Source organism: Gallus gallus, chromosome 1, assembly GCF_016699485.2.
Source record: "Gallus gallus isolate bGalGal1 chromosome 1, bGalGal1.mat.broiler.GRCg7b, whole genome shotgun sequence".
Taxonomy (NCBI): Eukaryota; Metazoa; Chordata; class Aves; order Galliformes; family Phasianidae; genus Gallus; species Gallus gallus.
In genome coordinates, this window is record NC_052532.1 from 1,649,743 (window position 1) to 1,673,080 (window position 23,338).

Below are 23,338 nucleotides of genomic sequence, written 5' to 3' on the forward strand. Positions count from 1 at the left end.
CCCACAGGTTGTTAACCCCCCAGGATTTTGTTCCTCTTGACAACACTGAAGTGCAGAGCCTGGGGATGGTTCTGCCCCAAGGATGGGAGGAGGAAATGAGCATTTAAAGAGGAAAAGTAGACAAATAATTCAGATAAACAAGGAACAAGGTCATCTGGGCTCATCCAAACACTTTATGCAAAGCACTGTGCAACTGTATGTTGCTGAGGTGCCCAGGCTTTGGTTGGGTGTATTTTTCTATGTTTGCTAGCTATAATTCTATGAGTGGGCATGGTGGTGATGTCCTGGCAGTTGGACTTGAATATTTGGAGGTCTTTTCCATCCTTAATGATTCCATGAGGGGCCATGGTGGTGAAGGTTGATGGTTGGACTTTTCCAACCTTATAACCTTATTGTTTCTAAGATTCTATGAGGGGGAAAAAAAAAAGGAGAAAGACTAATGGGATGACAATGTGACAGCTCACTTGTAAGCCACTTCTTACTCAAGGCCTTGCCAGAGGTCAGTGTCACACTGTTGAAAATCTCAACATCATCAACACCACCATCTCAGACATCTCACAACCACAGCAGCAGAGTGTGCAAAGTGCTGTTAAGCAGTGAAAAACCCAAGTCATGGGGAAGAGTAAGAGATTTTTCCATTATCATGCAGTCAACGATGGCAATCTCATGCTCTGACCATGTGGTTGTGATCACTGATTTGCCAGAGCCCTCCTAGATCCCACTGACACGCCAAAGATTGGAATTCTTGTTAGCATTGCTGGTCCTGATAGCCAAGCAATAATTAAAAAAAAAAAAAAAAAAGGCTTTCCAAGTTCCCATGACATAATATTTCATAGAATCAGAGACTCTGAATTGTTTGAGTTGGAAAGGCCATCTGGTCCAACTGTCCTGCAATGAGCAGGGACACCTACAGGTCCTCCATCAGGTTCTCAGAGCCTGACCCTGAGTGCCTCTGAGGATGGGGCATCCCCCACCTCTCTGGGCAACGTGTTCTAGTGCTTCACCACCCTTACTGTAAACCACTTTTTTTCTTATATCCATCTTTGGGTGAGATGGAACCTTTGCAGCAGTTGTAAGGAAATGCAGATCTGTAGTAGTGGGAATTATTTCTGATGAGGAAAAGTAGGATTTCTGGTCCTTCCTCAGTGAGAGGTCCTTTCTCAGTGATCTATTCCCATTTCATGTTATGAAAGCATAAGGTATTGGAGGGAATTTTTGTCAATTTTTGGTGGGGGAGAGTAGGAACTGGAGCCTGTGGAGCTCAGGCTCCATTTCTAGCTGGAGTTTCTCTGTCATTGGTTCTTCGTGCCTTCTTGGGCAGGTAGACACCTGCGGTCTCTGTAGAAGAAAAGCCTGTGGTCTAACTTTGGTGTGGGCCCAGTTCCTGGCAATATGCTATTTCAGCTTCTTTGAAAGAATGACTCACATAGTTCCGGTGTACTTAAAAGTCTAAAATAAAGAAGCAGTCATCGGAGCACCCACTTCCACTTTTATTCAGACAGACAAAAAAATGAATGATACATGCAGGTGCTGTCGGTCATTTCCTCCTCAGAAGAGACAGAAAATAGCTGCAATGGAATGAGTCAACTGGGAGATGGAAGCAGCGGTTCCTGGAAATGATAGTGGCCCCCTGTGCAAAGATAACAAGCCAGAGATAAAGCAAATAATTTGCTCTGTGATCGTTATTGACTGTGTGGGGCAGTGTTAGGATTCCCAGCTGCTGTGTGCACAGACTCAGCCTGCAGACACGGGATGATCCCTGCTTCCTGCTGCATGTAAACTGGAGGACAGCAGAGGGCATTGAAATGTATGGAAACGTTGGCTTGTTCTTTTTTAAGTTATTATTTTTTTATATATATGGCATCAAAGTTAGGCTTGGCTTTTTCTTGGTTTCTGAAGAAGCCATTCGCTGGGTTCAGCCCAATGTGACAGTGATATCATGGTCTCCTTTTATCCATTTTCTAGAAAACTGCTGGCCTGCTGAAGCACCTTCTTCCTCCCCTGCTTGTGGGACCAAAGTGTGAACTGCCCCTTTGTCTGCTGTGGAAGGAACACAGATGGGAGGAGGCTGTTTGTGGCTCAAGGTATTTCTGAATAAGTATTGGTGTTTGGGTGGACCTCGGGGCCAAATCCATTGGATTTGTGTACTCCTTGGCTGGCTGGTAGCACTGATGCCCAGGTGTGAAAGCTCTTTCATTGGCTATGAGGACGAATTAAACCCATGTCTTCATTTTTACTGATTTCTTATGGGTAAAATGCAAACAGATGGAAATCTCATGGGTGCCTTTTGGGATGGTGCTGATCTCCCTGGTGGTCCTCTTCCCCTTGGCTTGGGAGCTGTTGGCTGGAGACCTTAATTGAAAGAGAAAAGTCAGGGTAGAGAGCTTTAGTTGCCTATTTTGTTAGCCTGTTGTGTTTGGCCATTTCTGCTGGTATGCCCAGAAAAAAAAAAACCCTGCAGTTCTCTTTTTAAAGGTATCACAGAAAATTTGTGTGAAGACTTGTGGGCATCTGAGAAGGGGTGGGAGCAGGCTGCTAACACAGCCAGGCTGCTGAAGGTTCAGCCCTCCTGCTTTAATCCAGGGGGACGGAAAGAGCTTTATTTCTCTGTTCTGCTTTCTGTAAATGAGTGCTGAACTAAACAGCAAGGAAAAAGATGAAACACAAAGTTGTGTTTCCAAGCCTACCAATCGTTAATTTCTCAGCAAATCCCAAATAATTCCCCACCTCCTGATGTGCCCATTAATGCCATATTGCTTCTTGTGTTTGTTGGAAAATGCCCCATATTTTATTGCAAACTCCTGTATGTGCTCACAGTGTGCATCTCTCACAGTAAAGCACAGTTAAGAGTTTCAGTTTCTGGTTTGATTTATTCTTATATTTGGTTTTTGGCTATTTTGGCATCTTGCAGCTTCATAGGGAACCAAATTTTGTTCAAGTTGTGATAACAAACACTCGAGTAATTCTAACAGCACTGAGGGAACAGAGCCCAAACTGTTAAAAACAAATAAACTACTCCCTGCAAAAGCCTCTAATAAAACTTCACTTGTTTTATGGTGTCTTTATGATGGCAAAAACACACACCATAAAGCCTACAAGGTCCAGCCAGGAAATGAGTCAAAAATAATGAGTGTTGATAAGCACTTTTTAGTGATGAACAAGCAATTTTTTTTTCTATCAAGTTCTTTCACCATTGATTTTCCAATCATTATTGAGAAAGCTTCCTAAAAAAAATGCTAACTGTGCTATTTACTCATTTACTCACAATGTAAACTGCAGAATGGTAAGAAGCAATAGATTACGTTCTAAAATAATGTTTTAAATGCCTTTTTTTTTCCTCTCTTTTTTAAAAGATTTATTCCTGGTTTCAGACTTGATGCTGCTGTGGTTGGGAGGAGGAAACAGGTTCCTCAGCTCACAGCTCCTGAACACCTGGTGGGCACCCACAAAACTGCAGAATGGATGGGCAGAAAAAGCATGAGCAGCAACTGCAGGAGTGTGGCTGTTGGGTAAGTGAAGGAATCCTGCAGGATCTGCCCTCAGAGGGGGGAGATCTCCTTGCAGATCTGCTCCTGTAGATTGTTTGGGGCAAGAGCTTTTGTGTTTGTGCAGCCTGGTGTAGTGATTGGCAACCCTGCACATAGTAGGGGGGTTGAAACTCTATGACTATTATGGTCCTTTTCAACCCAGGCCATTCTATGATTCTCTCATCTCTTTGTCAACTTGCTCCAGCACTTTGGGAAGAATATCAGAGGAAGACTGTGAGAGTGCAAAGGGGAAGGAGGACACACATGACAACTGACACACGCTACCTCTTTCCAGACCTGGATATAAATGAGAAAAGGTTAATGATGCTATCACATGACAGAGGTCCAAGCTGCAGACAAAGCTAGCGAAATGAAGGTGCCAATATTCTGAACCTGCAGCACAGGAAGCATGGAGTCAAGTTGCATTTCTCAAACCAGCATCCAAATTTAACTCCTTGCCCGTGCAGAAGCCGGCTTGCACGTCTCGTTTCTCTTTTGGGCCTGGGCAAAAGAAACATATAGGCACCAAATCCTCTTACTCAGCAACCTAAATAATTGGGAATTAGGACAACAAATGCTTTGTATTTCTGGCCACAAATACACAAGCGTAGGGTGGAAGGGGGAACTTCACTCTCAGGGGAAGGAAAAAAGGAGATGAATGGCAGATAACAGCACAGCCTGGGTTCTTTTTCCTATATCCCTAAGGCAAAAAGCCACAAATGAGGGACAGAGCAGGAGGAGAAGGTATGAGATGTGTATTACATGGCACTGTGGTTTTAGTCCTGGCTGACAAGATGGGTGAAGCAGAGAAGAGCGTGCAAGAATTTGGGGCAGTGCTGCTTATATGTGTAACCCCAGTGTGATGTGCTCCTACCTCCTGCAGCATGGTTGCTGTGGTTTATCCTGCTCTGTGATCCTGCAGAACTGATCAGCAGTTTGCTCCTGAACTGAAGGAAGGAATGTGAGTGCCTGTAGCAGGTGAGCTGACATTACATTTGCCTCCTGTGGCACTGAAACACCAGCAATTTATCAGTGGTTTCATCAGCTGGGCATGTGGCTTTTCTCTGCAGGTTCTGCTGCTGCCTCTGTGTGAGCAGTTATTTAGGAAGCTTTACAATAGAGATTTCCAAGATGGGGGGGGGGGGGGGGAAGGGTTGCACTCCACTGGGTGCATCAAGTGGGACTGAAGGGATTCAGGGTTTGTCTTCAGCTTTTTCACATTTCTTCTTGAAATCTGTGGCAAATCGCTTCACCTTTCTGTGCTGTTGTTTCTGCTGTTTTTATCTATGTGTACATTTGCAGAACGGCCATTGGCTCTAACACTGCATACGCAGGACCAGACAAAAAAAAAGAGTGAGCTCATTCCTTTATACAAGCCATTAAATCTGCCAATGGAGAGACCAGAAGCCAGGCTCTACGCTCCGTGTTGCGTGTGTGATGTGCTGTTTCCAAGAGGTAATATAATCAATGACTTAATTAATGAGGAACTTGCTCTGGTCCTGGTGACGAAGAGCAGCTCACTCCGTGCCAGGACCACTATGTTTGTTGTACGCACCACATCCCAGCTGCCCCACTTCTACCTACTCCCAGTGCCCTTCCTGTCCCCTCCAACACCCCCCAAACTTCTTTTGCTGCAAGAACTCCCCCAAACATACACATACAAACATACACCTCATATATACCAGAACACACAGGACCCCCTCCCTGCACACAACAGTACTCCCAGTAACCTCTCCCCGCTTACATCACTCCCCCCAACAGGTCCCCTCACACCAGTACCCTCAAGTACCCCCTCTCCCCATACACCAGCCCCCCGAGAAACCATTCTGTCCACACACCAGTTCCCTCTCTCCCTACACAACAGTACCTCCTATACGCCAGTACCCCTACTCCCCTGCACCAGTGCCCACAGTATCCCCTCTCCCCATATACCAGTCCACCCAGAAACCACTCTCCCTACACATCAGTTCCCCCAGTTGCCTCTCTCCCCACACACACCAGTCCTCACAGTCCCCTCTTCCACACATCAGGGACCCCAGCCCCCTTTCTCCCCACACACCAGTCTTCCCAGTGCAGCTCACTCCAGACACCAGTTACCCCAGCCCCCTTCTCTCTCCACACACCAGTAACCCCAGTCCTCCTCTCCCCACACACCAGTTTCTCCAGTACCTCCTCTCACCCCACACCAGTGACCCCATTCCCCTCTCCCCACACACACCAGTGAACCCAGATCCCTCTCCCCACATCAATCCCTTCAATACCCCCTTCCCCACATACCAGTCCTCTCAGTCCCCCTCTCCCCACACCAGTAATTGCAGTCCCCTTCTCTCCCCACACACACCAGTACCCCCTCATACACCACTCCTCCCTCACCCTACATTAGTACCACTAGCACCCCCTTCTCTCCACACACCAGTACTTCCAATACCCCCTTCTCCCCACACATCAGTACCCCTTATCCTTCCTTTCCCCACATTAGTACCATTTATAAACCACTGACCCCAGTACCCCCTCTCTCCCCACACCACTGACCCCAAGTCTCCTCTTCCCGAGCCCAGTCCTCCCAGTAACAACTCTCCCCCTACATCAGTACCCCCCTATACACCAGTCCTCCCTCTCTCCACTCCAGTACCCCCTTCACCCCATACACCACTGCCCCTTTTCCCCTCCCCCCGCACTACGCCTCCCAGCGTCCCCCAGTGCGTTGAGGGGCGGAGCGTGGGGGCGGTTCTAGGGCGGACCGCTGAACACCGGAGCGTCCCCGGCGCTTTTGGGGCCATGGCGATCCCCGGTGGCAGCGCCTCGCTGCGGGGTGACATCAGTGCGTGGGGCCGGGGGGGACCGGGGATGGGACGTATGGAGCGGGGAGAGGGTGGCTGCACTGTGCTTTGGGGGGGGATTTGGGGGCAGGGAAGGGAGGTGAGCGGTGGGGCCCTGATTAACCGTCCTATGGGAGAGACTGTGCTGCTGGTGGGGCGGTAGGACGAGAGGTGATGGCCTTAAGATGTGCTTGGGAGGCTTAGGTTGGGTATTAAAAGCAAGTTATTCTCTGAAAGAGAGGTCGGGGGTTGGAACAGGCTGCCCAGGGAGTGGGGAGGGGGGGTTACCATCCCTGGAGGTGTTCAAGGAACATGGAGATGTGGCACTGGTGTGGGTTGATGGTTGGATTGGGCAATTTTAGCGGTCCTTTCAACCCTAACGATTCTATGAACCTTTAACTCCAAATGGGAAAGATAATGGATTTGATGGGTGGACCCTTCGATGATTATGGGGTTGTGCTCAGAGAATGGTGGTCAACAGTGCAGTGTCCAGATGGAGATCAGTGATGTGTGTTGTCCCTCAGGGATCAGTGCTGGGACCAATGCTCCTTAGTATCTTCATCAGTGACATCAGCAGTACCATCAGGTGCACCCTCAGCAAATTTGCAGGTGACACCAAGCTGTGTTGTGCAGTCAACATGCCTGAGGGATGGGATGGCATCCAGAGAGAGCCACACAGCTCAAGCAGCGTGCCCAGGAGAACCTTGTGAGGTTCATTAAATCCAAGTGCAAGGTCTTCCTAAATCTCCCCAAGAGGACTCAAAGAAACAGGCTGAATATGCCAAGAGGGAGAGATTTAGATGAGAGATAAGGAAAAAAGTCTTTTACAGGAACGGTATTAAAGCACTGGAACAGGTTGCCCAGAGAGGAGGTGGATGCTCCATCCATCCATCCATCCATCCATCCATCCATCCAAGGTCAGGGTGGATGGGGCTCTGAGCACCTGATGGAGCTGCAGGTGTCCCTGTTCATTGCGGTTTAGTTGGACTGGATGGCCTTTAAGGGTTGCTTCCCACTCAAACACTTCTATAAAATCATCCCAAAACTATGTAAGCTGAGGCTTCTGCTCATCTCTGCCCTTTCTCTCCCATTGCACAGCTATGAGTGCTTGCCTTGAAACAGGTTCTACAGAGACGTAGGTTGGGAGGAGCTGTAGTTTTAAGGTGTCATTTACCAATGGTTGTTGTCATTGACCTGAAAGCAAGCAGCACCAGACTTCTCCTATAAACCCTGCTTTGGCAGAACACATGTGTTTGGCATGTGTTTTTGCAGAGAGAACAAGCTTACCTTACTGAAGGAAGTGTGAAAATAGGTGGGACTGTGCTTTTCCCATCACTAACATCCCATTTCCAGTGATTTTTAGCTGGAGACAGAAAGGACATTGCTCCTAGTGCTGATTCTGTGTGAACACAATGGGGTGAATCTAAACCTCATGGGATGCTGCTGAGGTGGGGGAAGGGGGTGGTTTGTATGTGGAGGAAAGTTTCAAGCAACTACTGGAAGGGAATGCAGCATTACGAGCAGCCCAATGGAGAGCCCCCACTGCAAAGCATTGCATGCTGGATTGGGGATGCAGTAAGAAATGAGTTTCTTATTCCCATCTCTTTCTTGTTAGGGGTTGAGACTATATCATCTCTAAGGTCCTTTCCAACCCAAGCCAATCTATGTTTCTGTGAGTCTATGAGCCTGTTCCCGTTCCAGCAGAGCTGCTTTTCTCCAGCACAGAATCTCCTCTGCACGTGAATTTTTTTAAAAATTCATTTATTTTTTTTTCCTCTGTAGGCTTCTGGGTTGATCGAACCCCGGTTCATGAAGCAGCCAGGCAGGGAGAAATCCTTCAGCTGCAACAGCTGATAGAGAGTGGAGCCTGCGTCAATGCTGTCACCTACGACTCCATCACCCCGCTGCACGAGGCGAGCCTGCGAGGGCAAACGCAGTGTGTCAAACTCCTGTTGGCTGCAGGGGCCCAGGTAAGTGCTCAGTTGTGATCCAACTGGAAGCCAAGCCACCATGCTGTAGATGGGTGCTTGCTGTACTTGATGATCCTTATAGGTTTCTTCCAGCTTGGGTTATTCTGTGTTATGCTGTAGCTATAGTGTTGTTACTATGCTCTCATCTTGCATTGAGATCAACAGGAGCCCCAAGTACTGCTGTAGGATGGTGTCCATAGAATCATGGAATCATTTGAGTTGGAAGGGACCCTTAAAGGTCATCCAGTCCAACTCCCATGCAGTAAACAGGGCCACCTCCAGCTCAATCAGGATGCTTAAAGCCAGGTTTTGTACTAACCTAGAAAAACAGTGCTCTCAAAGTCCACTTCATCTTGATGTCTGAACTTATTTCTGGTGTCTGGATTCACTCCATCTGGCTCTGGGCTCTTTGTTGGTGTATTAAGAACTGTGAATGCCCCCTCCCTGGTAGCCAGGCTGGATGGGACTTTGAGCAACATGGTCTAAGAGGGAGGTATCCCTGCCTATAGCAGGGGGGCTGAAACTTGGTGATCTTAAAGGTCCCTTCCAACCTAAAGCATTCTGTGTTTTCTGTGAAGAGGCAGCCTGAGTCATCCTGGGCTTTCCTGGTGGTTGGCAGAGGGAGGCACACCTCTTCAGAGGGTGTTGGAACTTGTGGAGGATTTAAACAACCACCTGGAAATAGTTCTCTCTCCCACTCTCCACACTGACTATTGGCAAAGCCTGGAGTAATCTAATTGAGATGACTCAAGTACCTAAAGCCAGCTGGGATGAGTCAATGTTGAGAGAGGTGGTGGATGCCCTGTCCTTGGAGATCCTGAAGGTCAGGCTGGATGGGGTTCTGAGCACCTCATTGAGCTGTAGATGTCCCTTTTCATTGCAGGAAAGTTGGACTAGGTCGCCTTTAAGGGTTTCTTCCAACTCAAATGATTCTATGGTTCTATGATTATAAGGCTAAGAGTGGAGCAGGGAATGTTATTTGATTTACACTTATTCTTAAGTTTCTTCTCTTCTTACTCTAATTTTATTACACAGAAAAGAATCTGCTGAGACAGTCTTCAGCGGATTGTGACATCTCACACACTGAAGTTGGCTGTCCTCAGAGTGAACCTGGTGAAACTGATCACGTGTGCACTCCGCATATGTGCACTGTGCTCCTCATTGCATATTCAGCCCATCGCAAAGCTGGACTTTGCACTAGTACAGACAAGGAGTACTTGTACATCGTGCTGTGCTGGCTCAGCTGCAGCACTCGTAATGTTCAACAGGAGAGCAACAGGGAAGCATTAGGAGAGAGGGAACAGAAACTGTGGAAGCTATTTTTGACATTCCTGGAGGTGTTCAGGCTGCCTCTGGGCCTCTGGAACCCTGCACGTGACAGGAGGTTGGAGCTTGATGATCTTTAAGGACGAGTCAACTCTATGAAAGGGTAGATAATAGCAGGACAAGGGGAAATGGTTTGAAGTTGAAGGAGGGAAGATTTAGGTTGGATATCAGGGGAAAGTTCTTTACAGAGAGAGTGGTGAGGTGCTGGAACAGCTGCCCAGAGAGGCTGTGGATGCCCTGTCCATCCCTGAAGGTGTTCAAGGCCAGGCTAGATGAGGCCCTGGGCAGACTGGTCTAGTATTGTGGAGGTTGGCGGCCCTGCCTGTGACGGGGGGGGGTTGGAGCTTGAGGATCCTCAAGGTCCCTTCCAACCCAAGCCATTCTATGATTCTGTGATGTTAATGCACCCTGGGAGTTACAGAAACAGCACCAGCCCGGTTGCTGGGAGTGTCACCAACTATTTCCTAAGCTCAGGACAGTGCTAGGGGTAGGAGAATTAAAAATGTAGTCAAGAGGATGCTCCTTCACAGCGGCGTAAAGTGGGCATGTAACATTTGCCCAAGGAGGTTGTGGATGCCCCATCCCTGGAGACATTCAAGGCCAGGCTGGATGTGGCTCTGGGCAGCCTGGTCTGGTGGTTGGTGACCCTGCACATAGCAGGGGGGTTGAAACTAGATGATCACTGAGGTCCTTTTCAAGCCAGGCCATTCTAAGATTCTGTGATTTCTTCTTCCTTGGAGGTGGATGCCAGGAATATTGATGGCAGCACTCCACTCTGCGATGCCTGTGCCTCAGGGAGCATTGAGTGTGTGAAGGTGCTGCTGTCCCATGGTGCCAAAGTGAACCCTCCCCTGTACACAGCATCCCCTCTTCATGAAGCTTGCATGAACGGTAAGCTGGCATGGTCTTATCTTTGCACTGTTTTTTGCAGCTTGGAAAATGAACTCAGAGTGCAAAGCAAAGTGGTGCTGAGGGAATAAAGCAGCCCCTTGTGTTGGGTGCTTTCATCCCACATGACAGGCATGGGATGAGATCTTAGGCAGATAAAATACCATCTTCTCAAGAGAGGAAAACTGCAGGAGCCATCCTGAACTGTCAGCTCCTGCTTAGTTCTCTCCTGCTGAGCCTTTTTCCTAAGACTGTGCTGGTGAGTGCCTTAATTCACATGGCAAAATTAAGGCTGTTGTGGTCTCGAATGTGATCTCATCCACCCAGGGCTCATTCAGCCATGCAACCAACTCTGCAATCCACAGGCTGCTTAGTGCCAGCCCTTGGAATCATGTTGGTTTGACCATTAGCTGTAGCTTAATGCCTTGCAGATGTAGCTGTTTCTTGTGCCCTGTTCTCAGCCTCTGTCCTATGGTATAGCATCTGGCTTACAAGTGTTTCTATTTTGCATCCATCGCCCCAAATATTAAACAAGCTGCTCCAGGCTCAAGCTGATCATCAGGTGCTCCTATTTGAGCTGAATTCTTCCTTTTGACTCAGATCTTCCATTTCTAAAGGCAGCTCAGATTGTGTGCAACTCCTCATAGACGTCGGTGCCAACTTGGAAGCTCATGACTGCCATTTTGGGACACCTCTACACGTAGCCTGTGCCCGGGAACATCTGGACTGTGTGAAGTTGCTGCTTAAGGCAGGTAGGGCAGCTGTGGGGTTTGTTTTGGGGTGACTGTGTGCAGCATTTCCCTCTTAGTGCTCCACCACGACGCTCTTGCCCAAGAACCTATTCATTCCCAGTGTGACAAAGATGGTAAAGGAGGAAAGCTTGGCATTTACTCGGGCAAAACCTCATTCCATTCTCCTTTTTTCAATGAAAATCAGAACCTCTTCAGCTCCCTGGAACAACATTTCAGTGATAGCAGCTGGCGTACGCACCTTCAGTTTTGTTGACATGGTTGTATGCCCTCACATAAACCTTAGAGGGAGATGTTAGGGTTTGATGTTGTGTAAAAAAAAAAGCAGAGATGAGGTCACCTCATACTTCTGGGAGATCTGCTTAGTGTTATGCCTAGGTGAGTTTGCTGGGTTTTCAAGTCAGCATTACACACTCCAGGTTTCATCTTCCAGCTTTCGTGCTGCTCACTTTGAACTGGGCTTCTTGTATTTGCCCGTGCTTACCACGAAGTGATTTGGCCCATGGAGAATTTGGCTTTTTCAGTGTTAGTTGTCTAGAAATTATGTAGCTAAGCCAATCTGTTTTCTATCCCTCCAGCTCCTTGTTTTGGGCACCCATCTTCAGATTGGACTGATTGATTCCCCAGAAAAGACTTGATCCTGCAGTAGTGTCTGACGGCGAGTTTCTACATCCAGTGCTTAACAAGGACATCACTGTTTGCCTTGAATGTGAGCACTCCTCTGGGGTGACTGGGAATGGCTTCAGGCAGCACAAGTTCAGGAAGCACTTCTGAACTTCACACTCAGCAGCTTATTTACTCAGTAACATTGACTAAAATCCTTTCTCTACAAGGAAAACGAAGCCAGAGAAGAAAACTCACGCACTGGCAGCACTGAGAACTTGTTCAGCAGTTTGGTTTCCTGTTTGTAGTGTTTGGTTTGGATCTTTTTCTAGCCAGTCATACTTGTGTTAATAGGATTTTGTTCCCCACTTAAAACCACTCCTTAACATTTGGGTCAAATGAGGCTTTCATAAACAGATTTGTTTTCCTTTCTGGTCTCAGGGGCAAATGTGAATGCTGCTAAACTCCACGAGACGGCCCTCCACCATGCAGCAAAAGTGAAGAACGTCGATCTGGTGGAAATGCTGATTGAGTTTGGAGGAAATATCTACGCAAGGGACAACAGAGGAAAGAAGCCATCAGATTACACCCTGAGAAGCAGTCCCACAGCAAAATGCTTTGAGTACTATGAAAGTGAGTGAAATGTGATCCCCTACCCTGGGAACTCAGTGGCTGCCAGTGCTATTGCACTCAAGTGCAAGGTTTTGCACTTGGGTCAGAGGAATCCCAGGGATATATGCAGACTGGGAGGAGCAGTCCTTGAGAATAGCCTTGCAGAGAAGGATGTGGGGGTCCTGGTGGATGAAAAACTGAACGTGAGCCAGCAGTGTGCTCTTACAGCTCAGAAAGCAAATGGCATCCTGGGCTCCATCAGCAGAGGGGTGGCCAGCAGGGACAGGGAGGGGATTGTCCCTCTCTGCTCTGCCCTCGTGAGGCCCCATCTGCAGTACTGCGTCCAGGTGCGGGGCCCCCAATACAAGAAAGAAAGGGAGCTGTTGGATTGGGTCCAGAGGAGGGCCACAAAGATGATCAGAGGGCTGCAGCACCTCCCCTGTGAGGACAGGCTGAGGGAGCTGGGCTTGTTCAGCCTGGAGAAGAGAAGGCTGTGGTGTGACCTCAGTGCAGCCTTTCAGTACCTAAAGGGAGCCTATAAACAAGAGGGGAGTCAACCCTTTATGAGGGTAGATAATAGCAGGACGAGGGGAAATGGTTTGAAGTTGAAGGAAAGATGATTTAGGTTGGATGTCAGGGAGAAGTTCTTTACTATGAGAGTGGTGAGGTGTTGGAACAGACTGCCCAGAGGGGCTGTGGATGCGTTCCTTTTCATAAGACTGATGATTCTCTTATAGGAGTCTCTCTGAATTGCTCTCAGGTTGCAGCAAAGCATGCTGTTCTGGCTGCAGCTGATCTGGGTGAAGAGGCTGAGCTCTACAATGCCATAAATACTTGTTATATTTTGTCAGAGTTTACTGCCCTGACAACTCAGCTGGCAGAACTGCCTGTGTAGCTGCTTTTTAACACACATTGTTGTAACAGTGCTGTGACAATTCTAATAGTATTATTTTTTTTCAGCTTGCATCATTAAATTCAGGACAGATGGTGATCTTGGATGCTGGTGGTTGTTGAGGCTGTGGTTGTAGGGACAGCAGCTTCTTAGCTCCATCCAGAGTGAAGTGCCTGATCATAACCATACATGTGTATGCATGCATCGATGTCTGGGATGGAGGCTGCAGGTTGGGGCTTCTGGAAGGGGATCACGCACTTTATTGGAGCTCTGAGCTGAGCAAACAGTCAGTGTAGTCCTTAGGTGGAGAAGCAAAGCAGTAAAGCAGTGCTGGAAGTAGGTTTTATTCCTACACGTGCCATTGCTGAGGCTCAGTGCAACGTTACTAGGGGCAATCTGAGCCTTGAATGGCACCTGTGGACGAGAGCAGAGAGGGGGCTGGAGTACCTCCCCTACGAGGACAGGCTGAGGGAGCTGGGCTTATTCAGCCTGGAGAAGAGAAGGCTGCGGGGTGACCTCATTGCAGCCTTTCAGTACCTGAAGGGAGCCTATAAACAGGAAGGGAGTAAACCCTTTGAAAGGGTAAATAACAGCAGGACAAGGGGGAACGGTTTTAAGTTGAAAGAGGGAAGATTGAGGTTGGATGTTAGGGGGAAGTTTTTTACCAGGAGCGTGGTGAGGTGCTGGAACGGGCTGCCCAGAGAGATTGTGGATGCCCCATCCATCCTTGGAGGTGTTCAAGGCCAGGTTGGATGGGGCCCTGGGCAACCTGGTCTAGTAAATGGGAAGGTTGGTGGCCCTGCCTGGCAGGGGGGTTGGAGATTCATGGTCCTTGAGGTCCCTTCCAACCCAGGCCATTCTGTGATTCAGTGTGTGCACAGATGGACACTCAGCCATCTGCTGAGCTGCAGCTTTAACTCTGTGTCCTCTTTTCTCCTTTTAGAAACACCTCTGAGTCTGTCACAGCTCTGCAGAGTAACAGTGAGGAAGGCTGCTGGGCAGCGAGCGCTGGAGAAGATCGCCAAACTCAACATCCCTCAGCGGTTAATCCAGTACCTGTCCTACAACTGACAGGCACCAAGGTGGCCGGGAAGGACACTGTCTTTAGATTGCACAACATGCACAACATGAAGTATCCGTCTCTTTCTCTTCTACCTCCCCACAAGAAATGAGTTTTAATTTAAGCAAACCGGTGTAAATAGTATTTATGAGGCAGCACTTCACGCCCCTTCCTCTTCTCTGTGAGGGATTGTTTGGGCACAGACATCCTTAGGCAAGGTGTAGTGCTGCTCTGGAGCTACAGCCTCTCCCAGGGTGTTCTGTTTGACTGTCACTGTATTTCAGGCTGTAGTGCTCACTCTGTGCATGGGATTTGTCTTGCCTAATTTTAGCTGTCTCCAACCTAAACACATCTCTGTACGATCCAGCCAGGCTCCCTTTGCAGGCAGTGGAGAGAAATAGATACTTCCAGAGCATGATTCATCCCTCCTGTTTTAGATGCCTGTGTTTGGATGATACACAGCTTCTTTGGGGCACCTGTCTCCACTGCCTGCAAAGGGATTTGGAGGTGATACTCTGGATATGGATGTGCATGGATGTGCATGTCTCTGAATTGGGAATGCTGGAGCCCACCTTTCTGTTAATAACTAGAGTGATAACTGTTAATGCCAAGGAACAAGTCTTGAGTGACCTGTGTGCTCCAGCTGGAGGCAAATGAAGTCCCCAGTCCCTGTGAGGTGAGCCAGCTTGTACTCTCATGTTCCTATAGGACGTCTTTATGTCTCCCCCTGAAGCCCAAGCAGGAGGCAGGTCTGTCTGCATGTCCCAGGAAGAGCTTCCTTCCAGATAGCTGGTCCCAAAGAATATTTCTCCACTTACTCTGAGCCACTATGACCTATCTGTTGCTTTTATGTGCAATAAGAGGCGGATGTGCTGCCCAGTGTTGCCCAAAGTACAGAACTCTGTATGGCAAGGGCACATCTCTTAAGCAGTGGTATACCTAATCCCTGTGGCATAGACCCACATCTTTGCCTGGGGTTTGGGATTTTTTTCCCTTCTGAGTTTGTCTCTTGGTTCTGGAATCTCTCAGGAGGTTGGCAGCAGGAGTGCTGTGCTGCTCAGTGTTGTGCTCAAGTCTTTTGGCTCCAGCAGGTGCTTTGCAGCTTTGTACTTGGGTGATTTAAACCTCCAGGGTGACATTTATATGAGCAGAGCCAAAATTGTCGTCTTCCTTCCAGATGAGACGTTCCATACCATGGGATGAAAGGGATGAAGCTCCCTGGTGGCAGGTCCTTAGCACTGTGATGAGAGCAAATTCCTCCTCTAAATAACAGTAAAGGTCAAGAAATCCTGTGGCTGACGTGGGATCAAGAGAACTCAGGGCTCTCAACATCCTTCATGCTGTGCAGGATGAATGGTAGCTTGCTTTCTGTCTGCAGCTTGTGAGCTTTCATACTCCTGCAGCTACCACGACAGGGCAAAATAGCATAAGCACAGGGTTCAAGAGCTGAGGTGGAACTGAATGCACTTTAATGGTGACCAGCAAATTATTATTATTATTTTTTTAATTTTTGGCTATGCTCATTCCCCACACACCCCTTTGTTGCTTTTTTGTTGTTGTTGTTGGGTTTTTTTTTTTTTTTTGCAGTGTGATATCATGTAGAACTGGGACAGGAAACCTTTTGAGACTGTGCTTTTTATGGGATTATCTATTTATTATTCTATCCAGAGTTTTATGTCTGCCATAGAAGAAATGTGAAGCTGCCAAGAAGCTCAGGGAAGCTCTGGAGTGGGGTTCACCCCTGTGGTTGTTAAGATAAAGGTTTTGTATTATATCTTTCAGCACAAGCTTCCTCTGCCCCAAATGCTTGTCCTTACAGGTAAATCTGTATTAGGAAAGTGCCCACCTTTCAGTATTCTGGGATAAAAACCCTTCCTCTTGGTTCCAATTCAAATCCCTCGCTGCTTTTTTAACATTGCCTAAGCTGGTGAAATGGTGAGATGGTAAAATCCAAGTTTCCAGTGTATAAAAGGCTCCTGGAACAGCCAAGAATAAAACGACCAGTTCTTTTTTCTGTCATCTTCATTTTTTTTCCTATCAGTCGCCTCTATGGTAAGTTCATGAAGTTTAGTTTTAAGAGACCCTGATGATGGATGCAGACCTGAGACCATGGTGATGCTCTTTATCTTTTATCCCTCCTATCCAGCCTTCAGTTCTTTAAATCCTGCAGAGATTTCTCAGCTGGCTGTGAAACGTCTTCTGAGCCATTGCATTTTACAGCTCAAAGACAAAGTAAATGTAAAGTTAAACCAATGCAAAGTTTTGGCATCTGTTAATATGTCAGACTGCAATTCTGGGGGGCAGTTCCTGCAGGAGTAACAGAGTCACCCTGGCTGCAGGTATAGTCTGGACAGCTGGAAATCTCTGCAGCCACCCCAAACTAAAATGAAAATCAGAAGCTTTGGAGGTAGTGTTGCCCTAAAATGGGGACCTAAGCTAGATGGGAAGGGTAGCATTTGTACTGCAGTCTGTTCTGACCTGCAAATTGCCATCCTCAGTGCTCTGCTTTTGCTGATCCATCCCTGGAGCATTATTGCACAGCTCTGCTTGATGCAAGACACATGTGGACGACTTGGAATCACTCACAAGACTTCCTGGAGAGCATAGATGTGGCATACTGTGTCCCTTCAGGTTGTCCTGCTGTCTCATGCACCATCACATTGCAGGTAATGAATTGCCAGCTGCTCTTGGAGCTGTGGCAGCAGCTCTTTTGGCAGCAGCACTCACTATAAGGAGCTTGGATGGGCAGTTACAGCTGCCCCCCAAGAAATTCCTCCTCTGGTTATTTTTGCACTCTTTCTCTTACATGTATAAGAAAGAAGGGCCCAGATGGCCTTATCTGCTGCAGGCTGTATGCATCTTATCTGTATGACTTAGAATCATTAAGGTTGGAGAAGACAATATCATCAAGTCCAACCATCAACCCATCCCCACCATGCCCACTAACCATGTCCCTCAGTGCCATATCTGCTCTTTTCTTGCTCTTCCCCTCTGGCAGGACCGACAGGGGCTGGAAAACTTGGACTATTTTCAAACCTCAATTCACACTGAGTTTGTAGGGACTGGCCAGTGCTGCTTCAGTACCTATGGGTTGGCAAAGAGTCTGGGGAGTGCTGGAAAGGAGGGAGGTGGTCTGAATCTCAGGTTCTGTGCAACTCTTCAGCTGGCTCTGCTGGGGCTACACCCTTTGCTTTTATTTTTATGTCAGTTCTGGCTGCAATTTGAGTTCTTTCACACTTTAATCTGAATGTCAGATCAGGGCTTGAACCCAATGCAAACAAACCCAAACGCTCCAGGTCTGTGCTGCTTTCAGCCGTGCCCTTCCTGGGCTCCCAGAGCCAAGGAAGAACCCAAGCCTCAAACTGCACCTCCAGTTTACCATTTCAATCCTCTTCCTCTCTCCTGCGGGTTTCTCCTTCCTGCCTTCTACCTCTGTTATGCATCCAGTGCTCCAAAATAACCCCGCTTCCACCCAATATTTGGAGGAGTCCAGGTGCAAACAGTGCATTGCTGTTCTCGACACTCAGCCTTGCTTCGCTTGCTGCTGGCTCTCCAGCGGGGAACTCGACCGTAACAGCTTCCCACCAACTTTGTGAAGCTGATCCAGCAAAAACAAGGTGTGACTCAAGCTGGTGCCTTGGAAGAAAACCTTATGGCTCCAAAGAATTAATTCCTTGTACTGCACACACAACCGTTGCTTTGCCTGGAAGAGGTGGAGGGGATTCTTCTTCCTCCCCCTGCATGAATGAAGGAAGTGTGCGCAGAGTTGCAGGGCAAACTTTGTTGATTCTCAGCTTAAAGAGTCATAGAATCACAGAATATTCCAAGTTGAATGGGACTGTTGTAGATCATAGAGTCCATGGGTGGGGAATGGAAGAGCACAAACACACTTTCTTCATTTTTTTTATTTAAACGTCTTCAGGGCACTTTGCACAACTTTGCACATTCAAAGCCCTGATCTCAGCAGCAGCAAACAAAGCCCTCAGTGTCCTTTGGACGAGGCACTCATTGCATCATGCTGTAAGCAAGCACGGGCATGAAATATGCCCTCTACCTCTTCATTAAAAAAAAAAAAAACAACAAACACGTCAGAATACTGAAGATCTCGAGTGTTTACCTGAGCTTTCTCACACCCAATTCATCACCTCCCTCTGCTGTGTAAAGGGAAAAAGTGATTTTGCAGCTGCCTGCAAGAAGATGGCGCCTGTCCCATAGGCATGAGCTGAGGTTTCCTGCACAGCCATTAAAATGTCTTCTAACAATGTCGTGACGGTAACGTTGGGTCACAGAATGGCTTGGGTTGGAAGGAGGGTCACACGATCCCACCATCTGTGTCATTGATAAAGACGTTGAAGAGCAACGGTCCCAAAATGGACCCCTGGGGGACACCACTCATCACCAGCTCCACCTGGGCATGGAGCCATTGACCACAGCCCTTTGGCTACAACCATCCAACCAGCTCTTTATCCACCCTTCAGACCCACATCTCTCCCATTTGGAAATAAGGATGTGGTACAGCGCCACGTCAAAGGCCTTACAGAAGTGTTTGGGAGGAGAAAAATGGGAAATGAGTGAAAGCTGTGCAAGCCTGGATGGCCCTCATGTAATGGGCAAGGAGAGGATGGAAGGGCCCTCCTGATCCCAGGCAAAGAAAAGATGGAAAAAGCCCCAAATTCCCCTGTTCTGGAGAGCTCCCTACATGGAGTGGTGGTGGTTGAGCTCACAGTATAATTTATTTCCCATTAAATGCCCCAACGGTGCAGGGATGGAGCCTGGAGCAGCTCCAGTAGTGGCCACTTCCCCAACTCCATTAACTCTTGTAGGGTTTTTTGCACAGAGCTACTTTTTTTGGCTGATAAAGCCAAATCCCAGCATATTCCCTTGGTGCCAAACATGGATGACATCCCTTGAAGTGGTGAAACTTCTTGTCCCCTCTTCAGGTCCCACATTCTCTTTCCTGCCCCAATTTGTCCCATCTTCTTGTCCCATAAGGATAACACTTGGCTTAGGTTGGAAGGGACATTAAAGATCATCAGGGATGTGTTTTAGTGTGGAAATATTGGCGATGGGTGGATGGTTGGACTGGATAATCTCGGAGGTCTTTTGCAGTCTTGGTGATTTTATGACTCTATTCTATGAACTCAACCCAACTCCTGTGGGCATCCCCCTCCCTGCCAGCTTGGAGCTGCAAAAAAGGACTTTCCCCCACTTTTTAGCACTCCTGTTTTCTACAACCTCCCTTTTTCTGCAGCCTCATTCTTCTACATCCTCCTTTATTTCATGTCCTTTGGAAGTGCTCAGCACAGTTCCCCATCCCTTCCTGCGCTGGAGATGGAGCTGCAGTGTTGTTCCTCATCATTTACTTGATGTGATTTTACAGCCCCGTGGCTGAAATGTTATCTAAATCCCTCTATTGATAACATAAATAACTGGGGAGAATTGGGGTCTGATACAGCACCATCAGAACTGAAGCACCTCCCAACTCCCACCCCCTTGGTTAAAGATGCTGGGAGGCTTTGGGGTTGCTTATCTCCTAAAAACATCATTTTTGAGAAAAAAAAAATCTCCTAAACCCCGTAATGTTAGAAAAAAAAAATGATGTCCTAAATCCCATAATTTTAGAGGGAAAAAAATATCCCCCAAAGCAACATTTTAGAGATAAACTGTCCAGTGCCACACAGACTGTGGGATGCAGGAAAACACGGACACAGAGTGAAGAGGGGTGTTGGGCTTTAAGCCCTTCACCATTGCAGGGGGTCCCTATGGGATTTTTGGGGAAGAGATGACTCTCAGCTCATGTCAGGGCAGGAATGAAGTCCCCCAGTTCCCCATGTCCTGTTCCAGTGGATCCTCTGGGTTCTATTCCATGGGGTCCCCCATTGTAGGTGATTCCCATGACCCATCTTAGATGAACCCCTGGGTCTTACCCCAGATGATCCCTCAAGCTCCATTGCAAGTGATCCCCCATTTGCCACCCCATACGAACCCCCAGATCCTATCTTAAGCAATCCCATAAGCCCCATCCTGGAGGATACCCCAGGTCCCATCCCAACTGTACCACTCCAGGTGATCAGCTGGGCCTCCTCCTGTCACATCCCGGATGATCCCATCAGATCCCCTCTTAGATCATCCCCGAGGTCTTATCCCAAGGGATCCTCCCCACCAAGGAACCACACCACGTGATTCCAGTGTCCTACCCGAAGTGGTCCCCATCCAGGTTCCATGTTAAAGAGTTTACCAGATCCTATCCCAAAGGATCCTCCGGGTCTCACCTAGATCTCCCAAGAACCATTCCTAGTGACCCCCCAAGTCCCACTCCACTGTCCCCGAGTGATCCTTAGTGGTGGTAGTGGAAACCTGGAAACCTCACTGTGCTCCCACGAGCCAAATTAGGGGAGAAATGGGCAAACTGGGCATTTTCCACTGGATGAAAATTGATGATGAGAATGCAGGGCCAACGTTCCTGGCTGTGGTCCATCCGCCCGTTAAAGGCTATCATTAAGAAAAACAGCTCGGGATGATCAGTGTGAAAACGCGCCAGTAATTAAACAACCCCAGAATAGAAGGAGAAAAGGTCAGCCCTAAAAATACAGCGCACGATTTTGCCTCTGAAGCATTCATAAATAATCACATTTTCGGAAAGGTCTAATTTTAGGCACTTGGATACCACAGCCTGGTGTGACCCCTTGGCTTATCTCGATGGTGTTGGATTGGTTTCTCCTTTTTTTTGGAGGGGTTGATTTTTGTCTCTTTTAATGCTTTCTGCTTCTTGTGTGTGTGAGCAAGAGGGGAGCACGTGGTGAAAGCACCAACGTTGGTGCTGTTGGGTTGGGGTGGGGTGAGCGTGGGTGTGCTCAGCACTGACATAGCCCTCCCAGCATGCAGGTTCCTGTCTGCTTTTCCCAACACTGGGAAAACATTTGGGATTGCCAAAAAGTTGAGATCCTTATGTTGGTTGTACACCCCCAGAACTGCTGTTTCCCACTCGGAATGGTTTCGTTGTGCTCACACCACTGCTCTGCTTGCTTGGTAGTGGTGGAGCATCGATAAGACCCATTGCAATTAATTCTCTTTCCAAATCCTGCATGCAGAGAAAGGAAATCCTCCCAGCCCCAGGGCAGGAGGGTTGCTGCAATGGGGTTTCACCTGCTTTGTGGGGAAACTGAGTCAAGGCAGCATTGTGGGGTGGATTATGATAATTCTGTCCTGCCTTGTTTGAGACAGGGATCTACCAACCCTCCTCTTGGGATGGGAAGGGAGATAAAAGAGCCCTCAGTGCCCTTCCTTTGGGAGAAGCCAGAGCATAGGTGCAGCCAACAGATTCCAAAAGGGATAGGATTTTGGGATGGGGATGGTCACAACCCAGGAACTGAGTGTTGAGCAGCCCTGGGGAGTATTTTTCCATCTTTTGGGGTGAAAAAAAATGTGGAGAAGAGGGACGGAGGTGATTCTGTTCCCATCCCCAGCCCTGTCACCCCATCGGGGCAGTGTCTTTTTTGCGGGGGTTTCTTAGTAGTGGTCCCAAAGTGAAGCAGAAGGAAGCACTGGTAGACACAGGGGGACATTTTATTGGACTCAGCACATTTCTCATGGATGAGCAATGACCACTATCACCTCTATGAACACAAGAGGCACATCTTGAGGGTGGAAGCAGGAGGGTCCTCCCCCCACTGTCTGTCGTCATCCCAAGCTGTCATGACCCTGTCCTGCATCCAACACAGACGTAGGTTGGCGATGCTCCAGTTGGGATAAAAGATCATTTTTCACCCCAGGATGGCAGAGAGAAGGCAGTAGGGGATGGAGGGTCTGGGGGACAGCCGTGGTCTCTGTTTTCCCTATGGAAAAAACAAAGGAAACAATTTTAAAAAGCACCTTAAACACTGTTTTTTCCAACCACCACCATCAGCAGCAATGCAAGAGGTGGCCAGGGGTGGCGAATGAGACATTCGAGGTGCCATTGCATTCGGTAGGACAGACCCCTTGGCCCGGGGCTTTCAAAGCACGTGGGGTCGGGCATGAGTTACCTGTGGGCTGGGAATGAAGGTCACTTCTCCGTCATCATCCTCACAAACTCCTCGTAGTTGACCTGCCCGTCATTGTTGCAATCTGCCTCCTTGATCATCTCATCCACCTCCTCGTCCGTCAGCTTCTCGCCCAGGTTGGTCATGACGTGCCGCAGCTCCGCCGCGCTGATGTAACCATTACCGTCCTTGTCGAAGACACGGAAAGCTTCACGGATCTCCTCCTCGCTGTCTGAATCCCTCATCTTCCTCGCCATCAGCGAGAGGAACTCGGGGAAATCAATGGTGCCGCTGCCGTCCGCGTCCACCTCTCCCACCATGTCCTGCAGCTCCGCCTCGGTGGGGTTCTGCCCCAGTGAGCGCATGACAGTGCCCAGCTCCTTCGTGGTGATGCAGCCATCGCCGTCGCGGTCAAAAAGGGAAAAAGCCTCCTTGAATTCAGCGATCTGCTCCTCCGACAGCCGCTCGGCCATGGCGTCCCACGCTCCCCGCTCGCACACGGCTTTGCCCCAGCACGCAGCGTTGGCGGGGAGGTGTGGATGGGGCCTCCTCCTTCCTGTTCTCCTGCTCCTGGAGGAGGAGGAGCTGGGACATGCAGGAGGTTTCCTGCTCCTTGCTCGTGCAGGTCCAGGCAGAGCCCAGCTGTGATGTACTCCTTGTGCTCCTTGCTGACGGGAACCTGAGTCAGCCATGACACCTTGTCTGGGCTTCCCGAGCACAGCTGCATGGCCCCAGGGAGCTGACGTGGCTGTACATCAGGTGAGTTTTGTCATGAGGCTCATGCCTTGGTTAGTCAGGGGTTAATCCTGGGCTGAGGGAGGGTTAATCACCCTGTCAAGTTGTGCTCATCTTTTACATCAGGGAGTTGAGA

The 23,338-nt window shown here is 48.5% G+C and overlaps 2 protein-coding genes across 6 annotated transcripts; one reads left to right on the plus strand and one right to left on the minus strand.

The window, feature by feature from the left end:
* Positions 1-16,465, plus strand: ASB13 (ankyrin repeat and SOCS box containing 13). 5 transcript variants are annotated; one of them, XM_040679281.1, is made up of 10 exons: positions 1-1,807; positions 1,966-2,084; positions 3,372-3,509; positions 4,411-4,505; positions 4,830-4,982; positions 8,129-8,316; positions 10,383-10,533; positions 11,148-11,282; positions 12,324-12,515; positions 14,330-16,465. In XM_040679281.1, the coding sequence occupies exons 5-10, from the start codon at positions 4,919-4,921 to the stop codon at positions 14,455-14,457; spliced, it is 858 nt and encodes a 285-aa protein (XP_040535215.1). In that variant the 5' UTR covers positions 1-1,807; positions 1,966-2,084; positions 3,372-3,509; positions 4,411-4,505; positions 4,830-4,918; the 3' UTR covers positions 14,458-16,465. The 5 variants fall into 5 exon arrangements, 4 of the variants coding, with proteins under 4 accessions (XP_040535215.1, XP_046785160.1, XP_015139598.2 ...); XR_006936488.1 differs by lacking the exons at positions 1-1,807; positions 1,966-2,084; positions 3,372-3,509; positions 4,411-4,505; positions 14,330-16,465 and adding an exon at positions 11,858-11,988 and having other exon boundaries at positions 4,732-4,982; XM_015284112.4 differs by lacking the exons at positions 1-1,807; positions 1,966-2,084; positions 3,372-3,509; positions 4,411-4,505 and having other exon boundaries at positions 4,759-4,982.
* Positions 16,466-21,999: 5,534 nt separating this feature from the next.
* Positions 22,000-23,024, minus strand: CALML3 (calmodulin like 3). Its single transcript, NM_001081697.2, has 2 exons — positions 22,471-23,024; positions 22,000-22,281 (listed from the first exon to the last, which is right to left on the minus strand). The coding sequence occupies exon 1, from the start codon at positions 22,938-22,940 to the stop codon at positions 22,491-22,493; it is 450 nt and encodes a 149-aa protein (NP_001075166.2). The 5' UTR covers positions 22,941-23,024; the 3' UTR covers positions 22,000-22,281; positions 22,471-22,490.
* Between the last annotated feature and the right edge of the window lie 314 nt (positions 23,025-23,338).

Excerpts from the sequence above, each read along its gene's own strand:
- ASB13 (XM_015284112.4), top strand. The coding sequence starts at position 4,814 with ATGTGTACATTTGCAGAACGGCCATTGGCTCTAACACTGCATACGCAG. Across the intron at positions 4,983-8,128 it reads TGATGTGCTGTTTCCAAGAG|GCTTCTGGGTTGATCGAACC; the intron begins GTAATATAATCA and ends TTTCCTCTGTAG. Across the intron at positions 8,317-10,382 it reads TGTTGGCTGCAGGGGCCCAG|GTGGATGCCAGGAATATTGA; the intron begins GTAAGTGCTCAG and ends TCTTCCTTGGAG.
- CALML3 (NM_001081697.2), bottom strand. The coding sequence starts at position 22,940 with ATGGCCGAGCGGCTGTCGGAGGAGCAGATCGCTGAATTCAAGGAGGCT.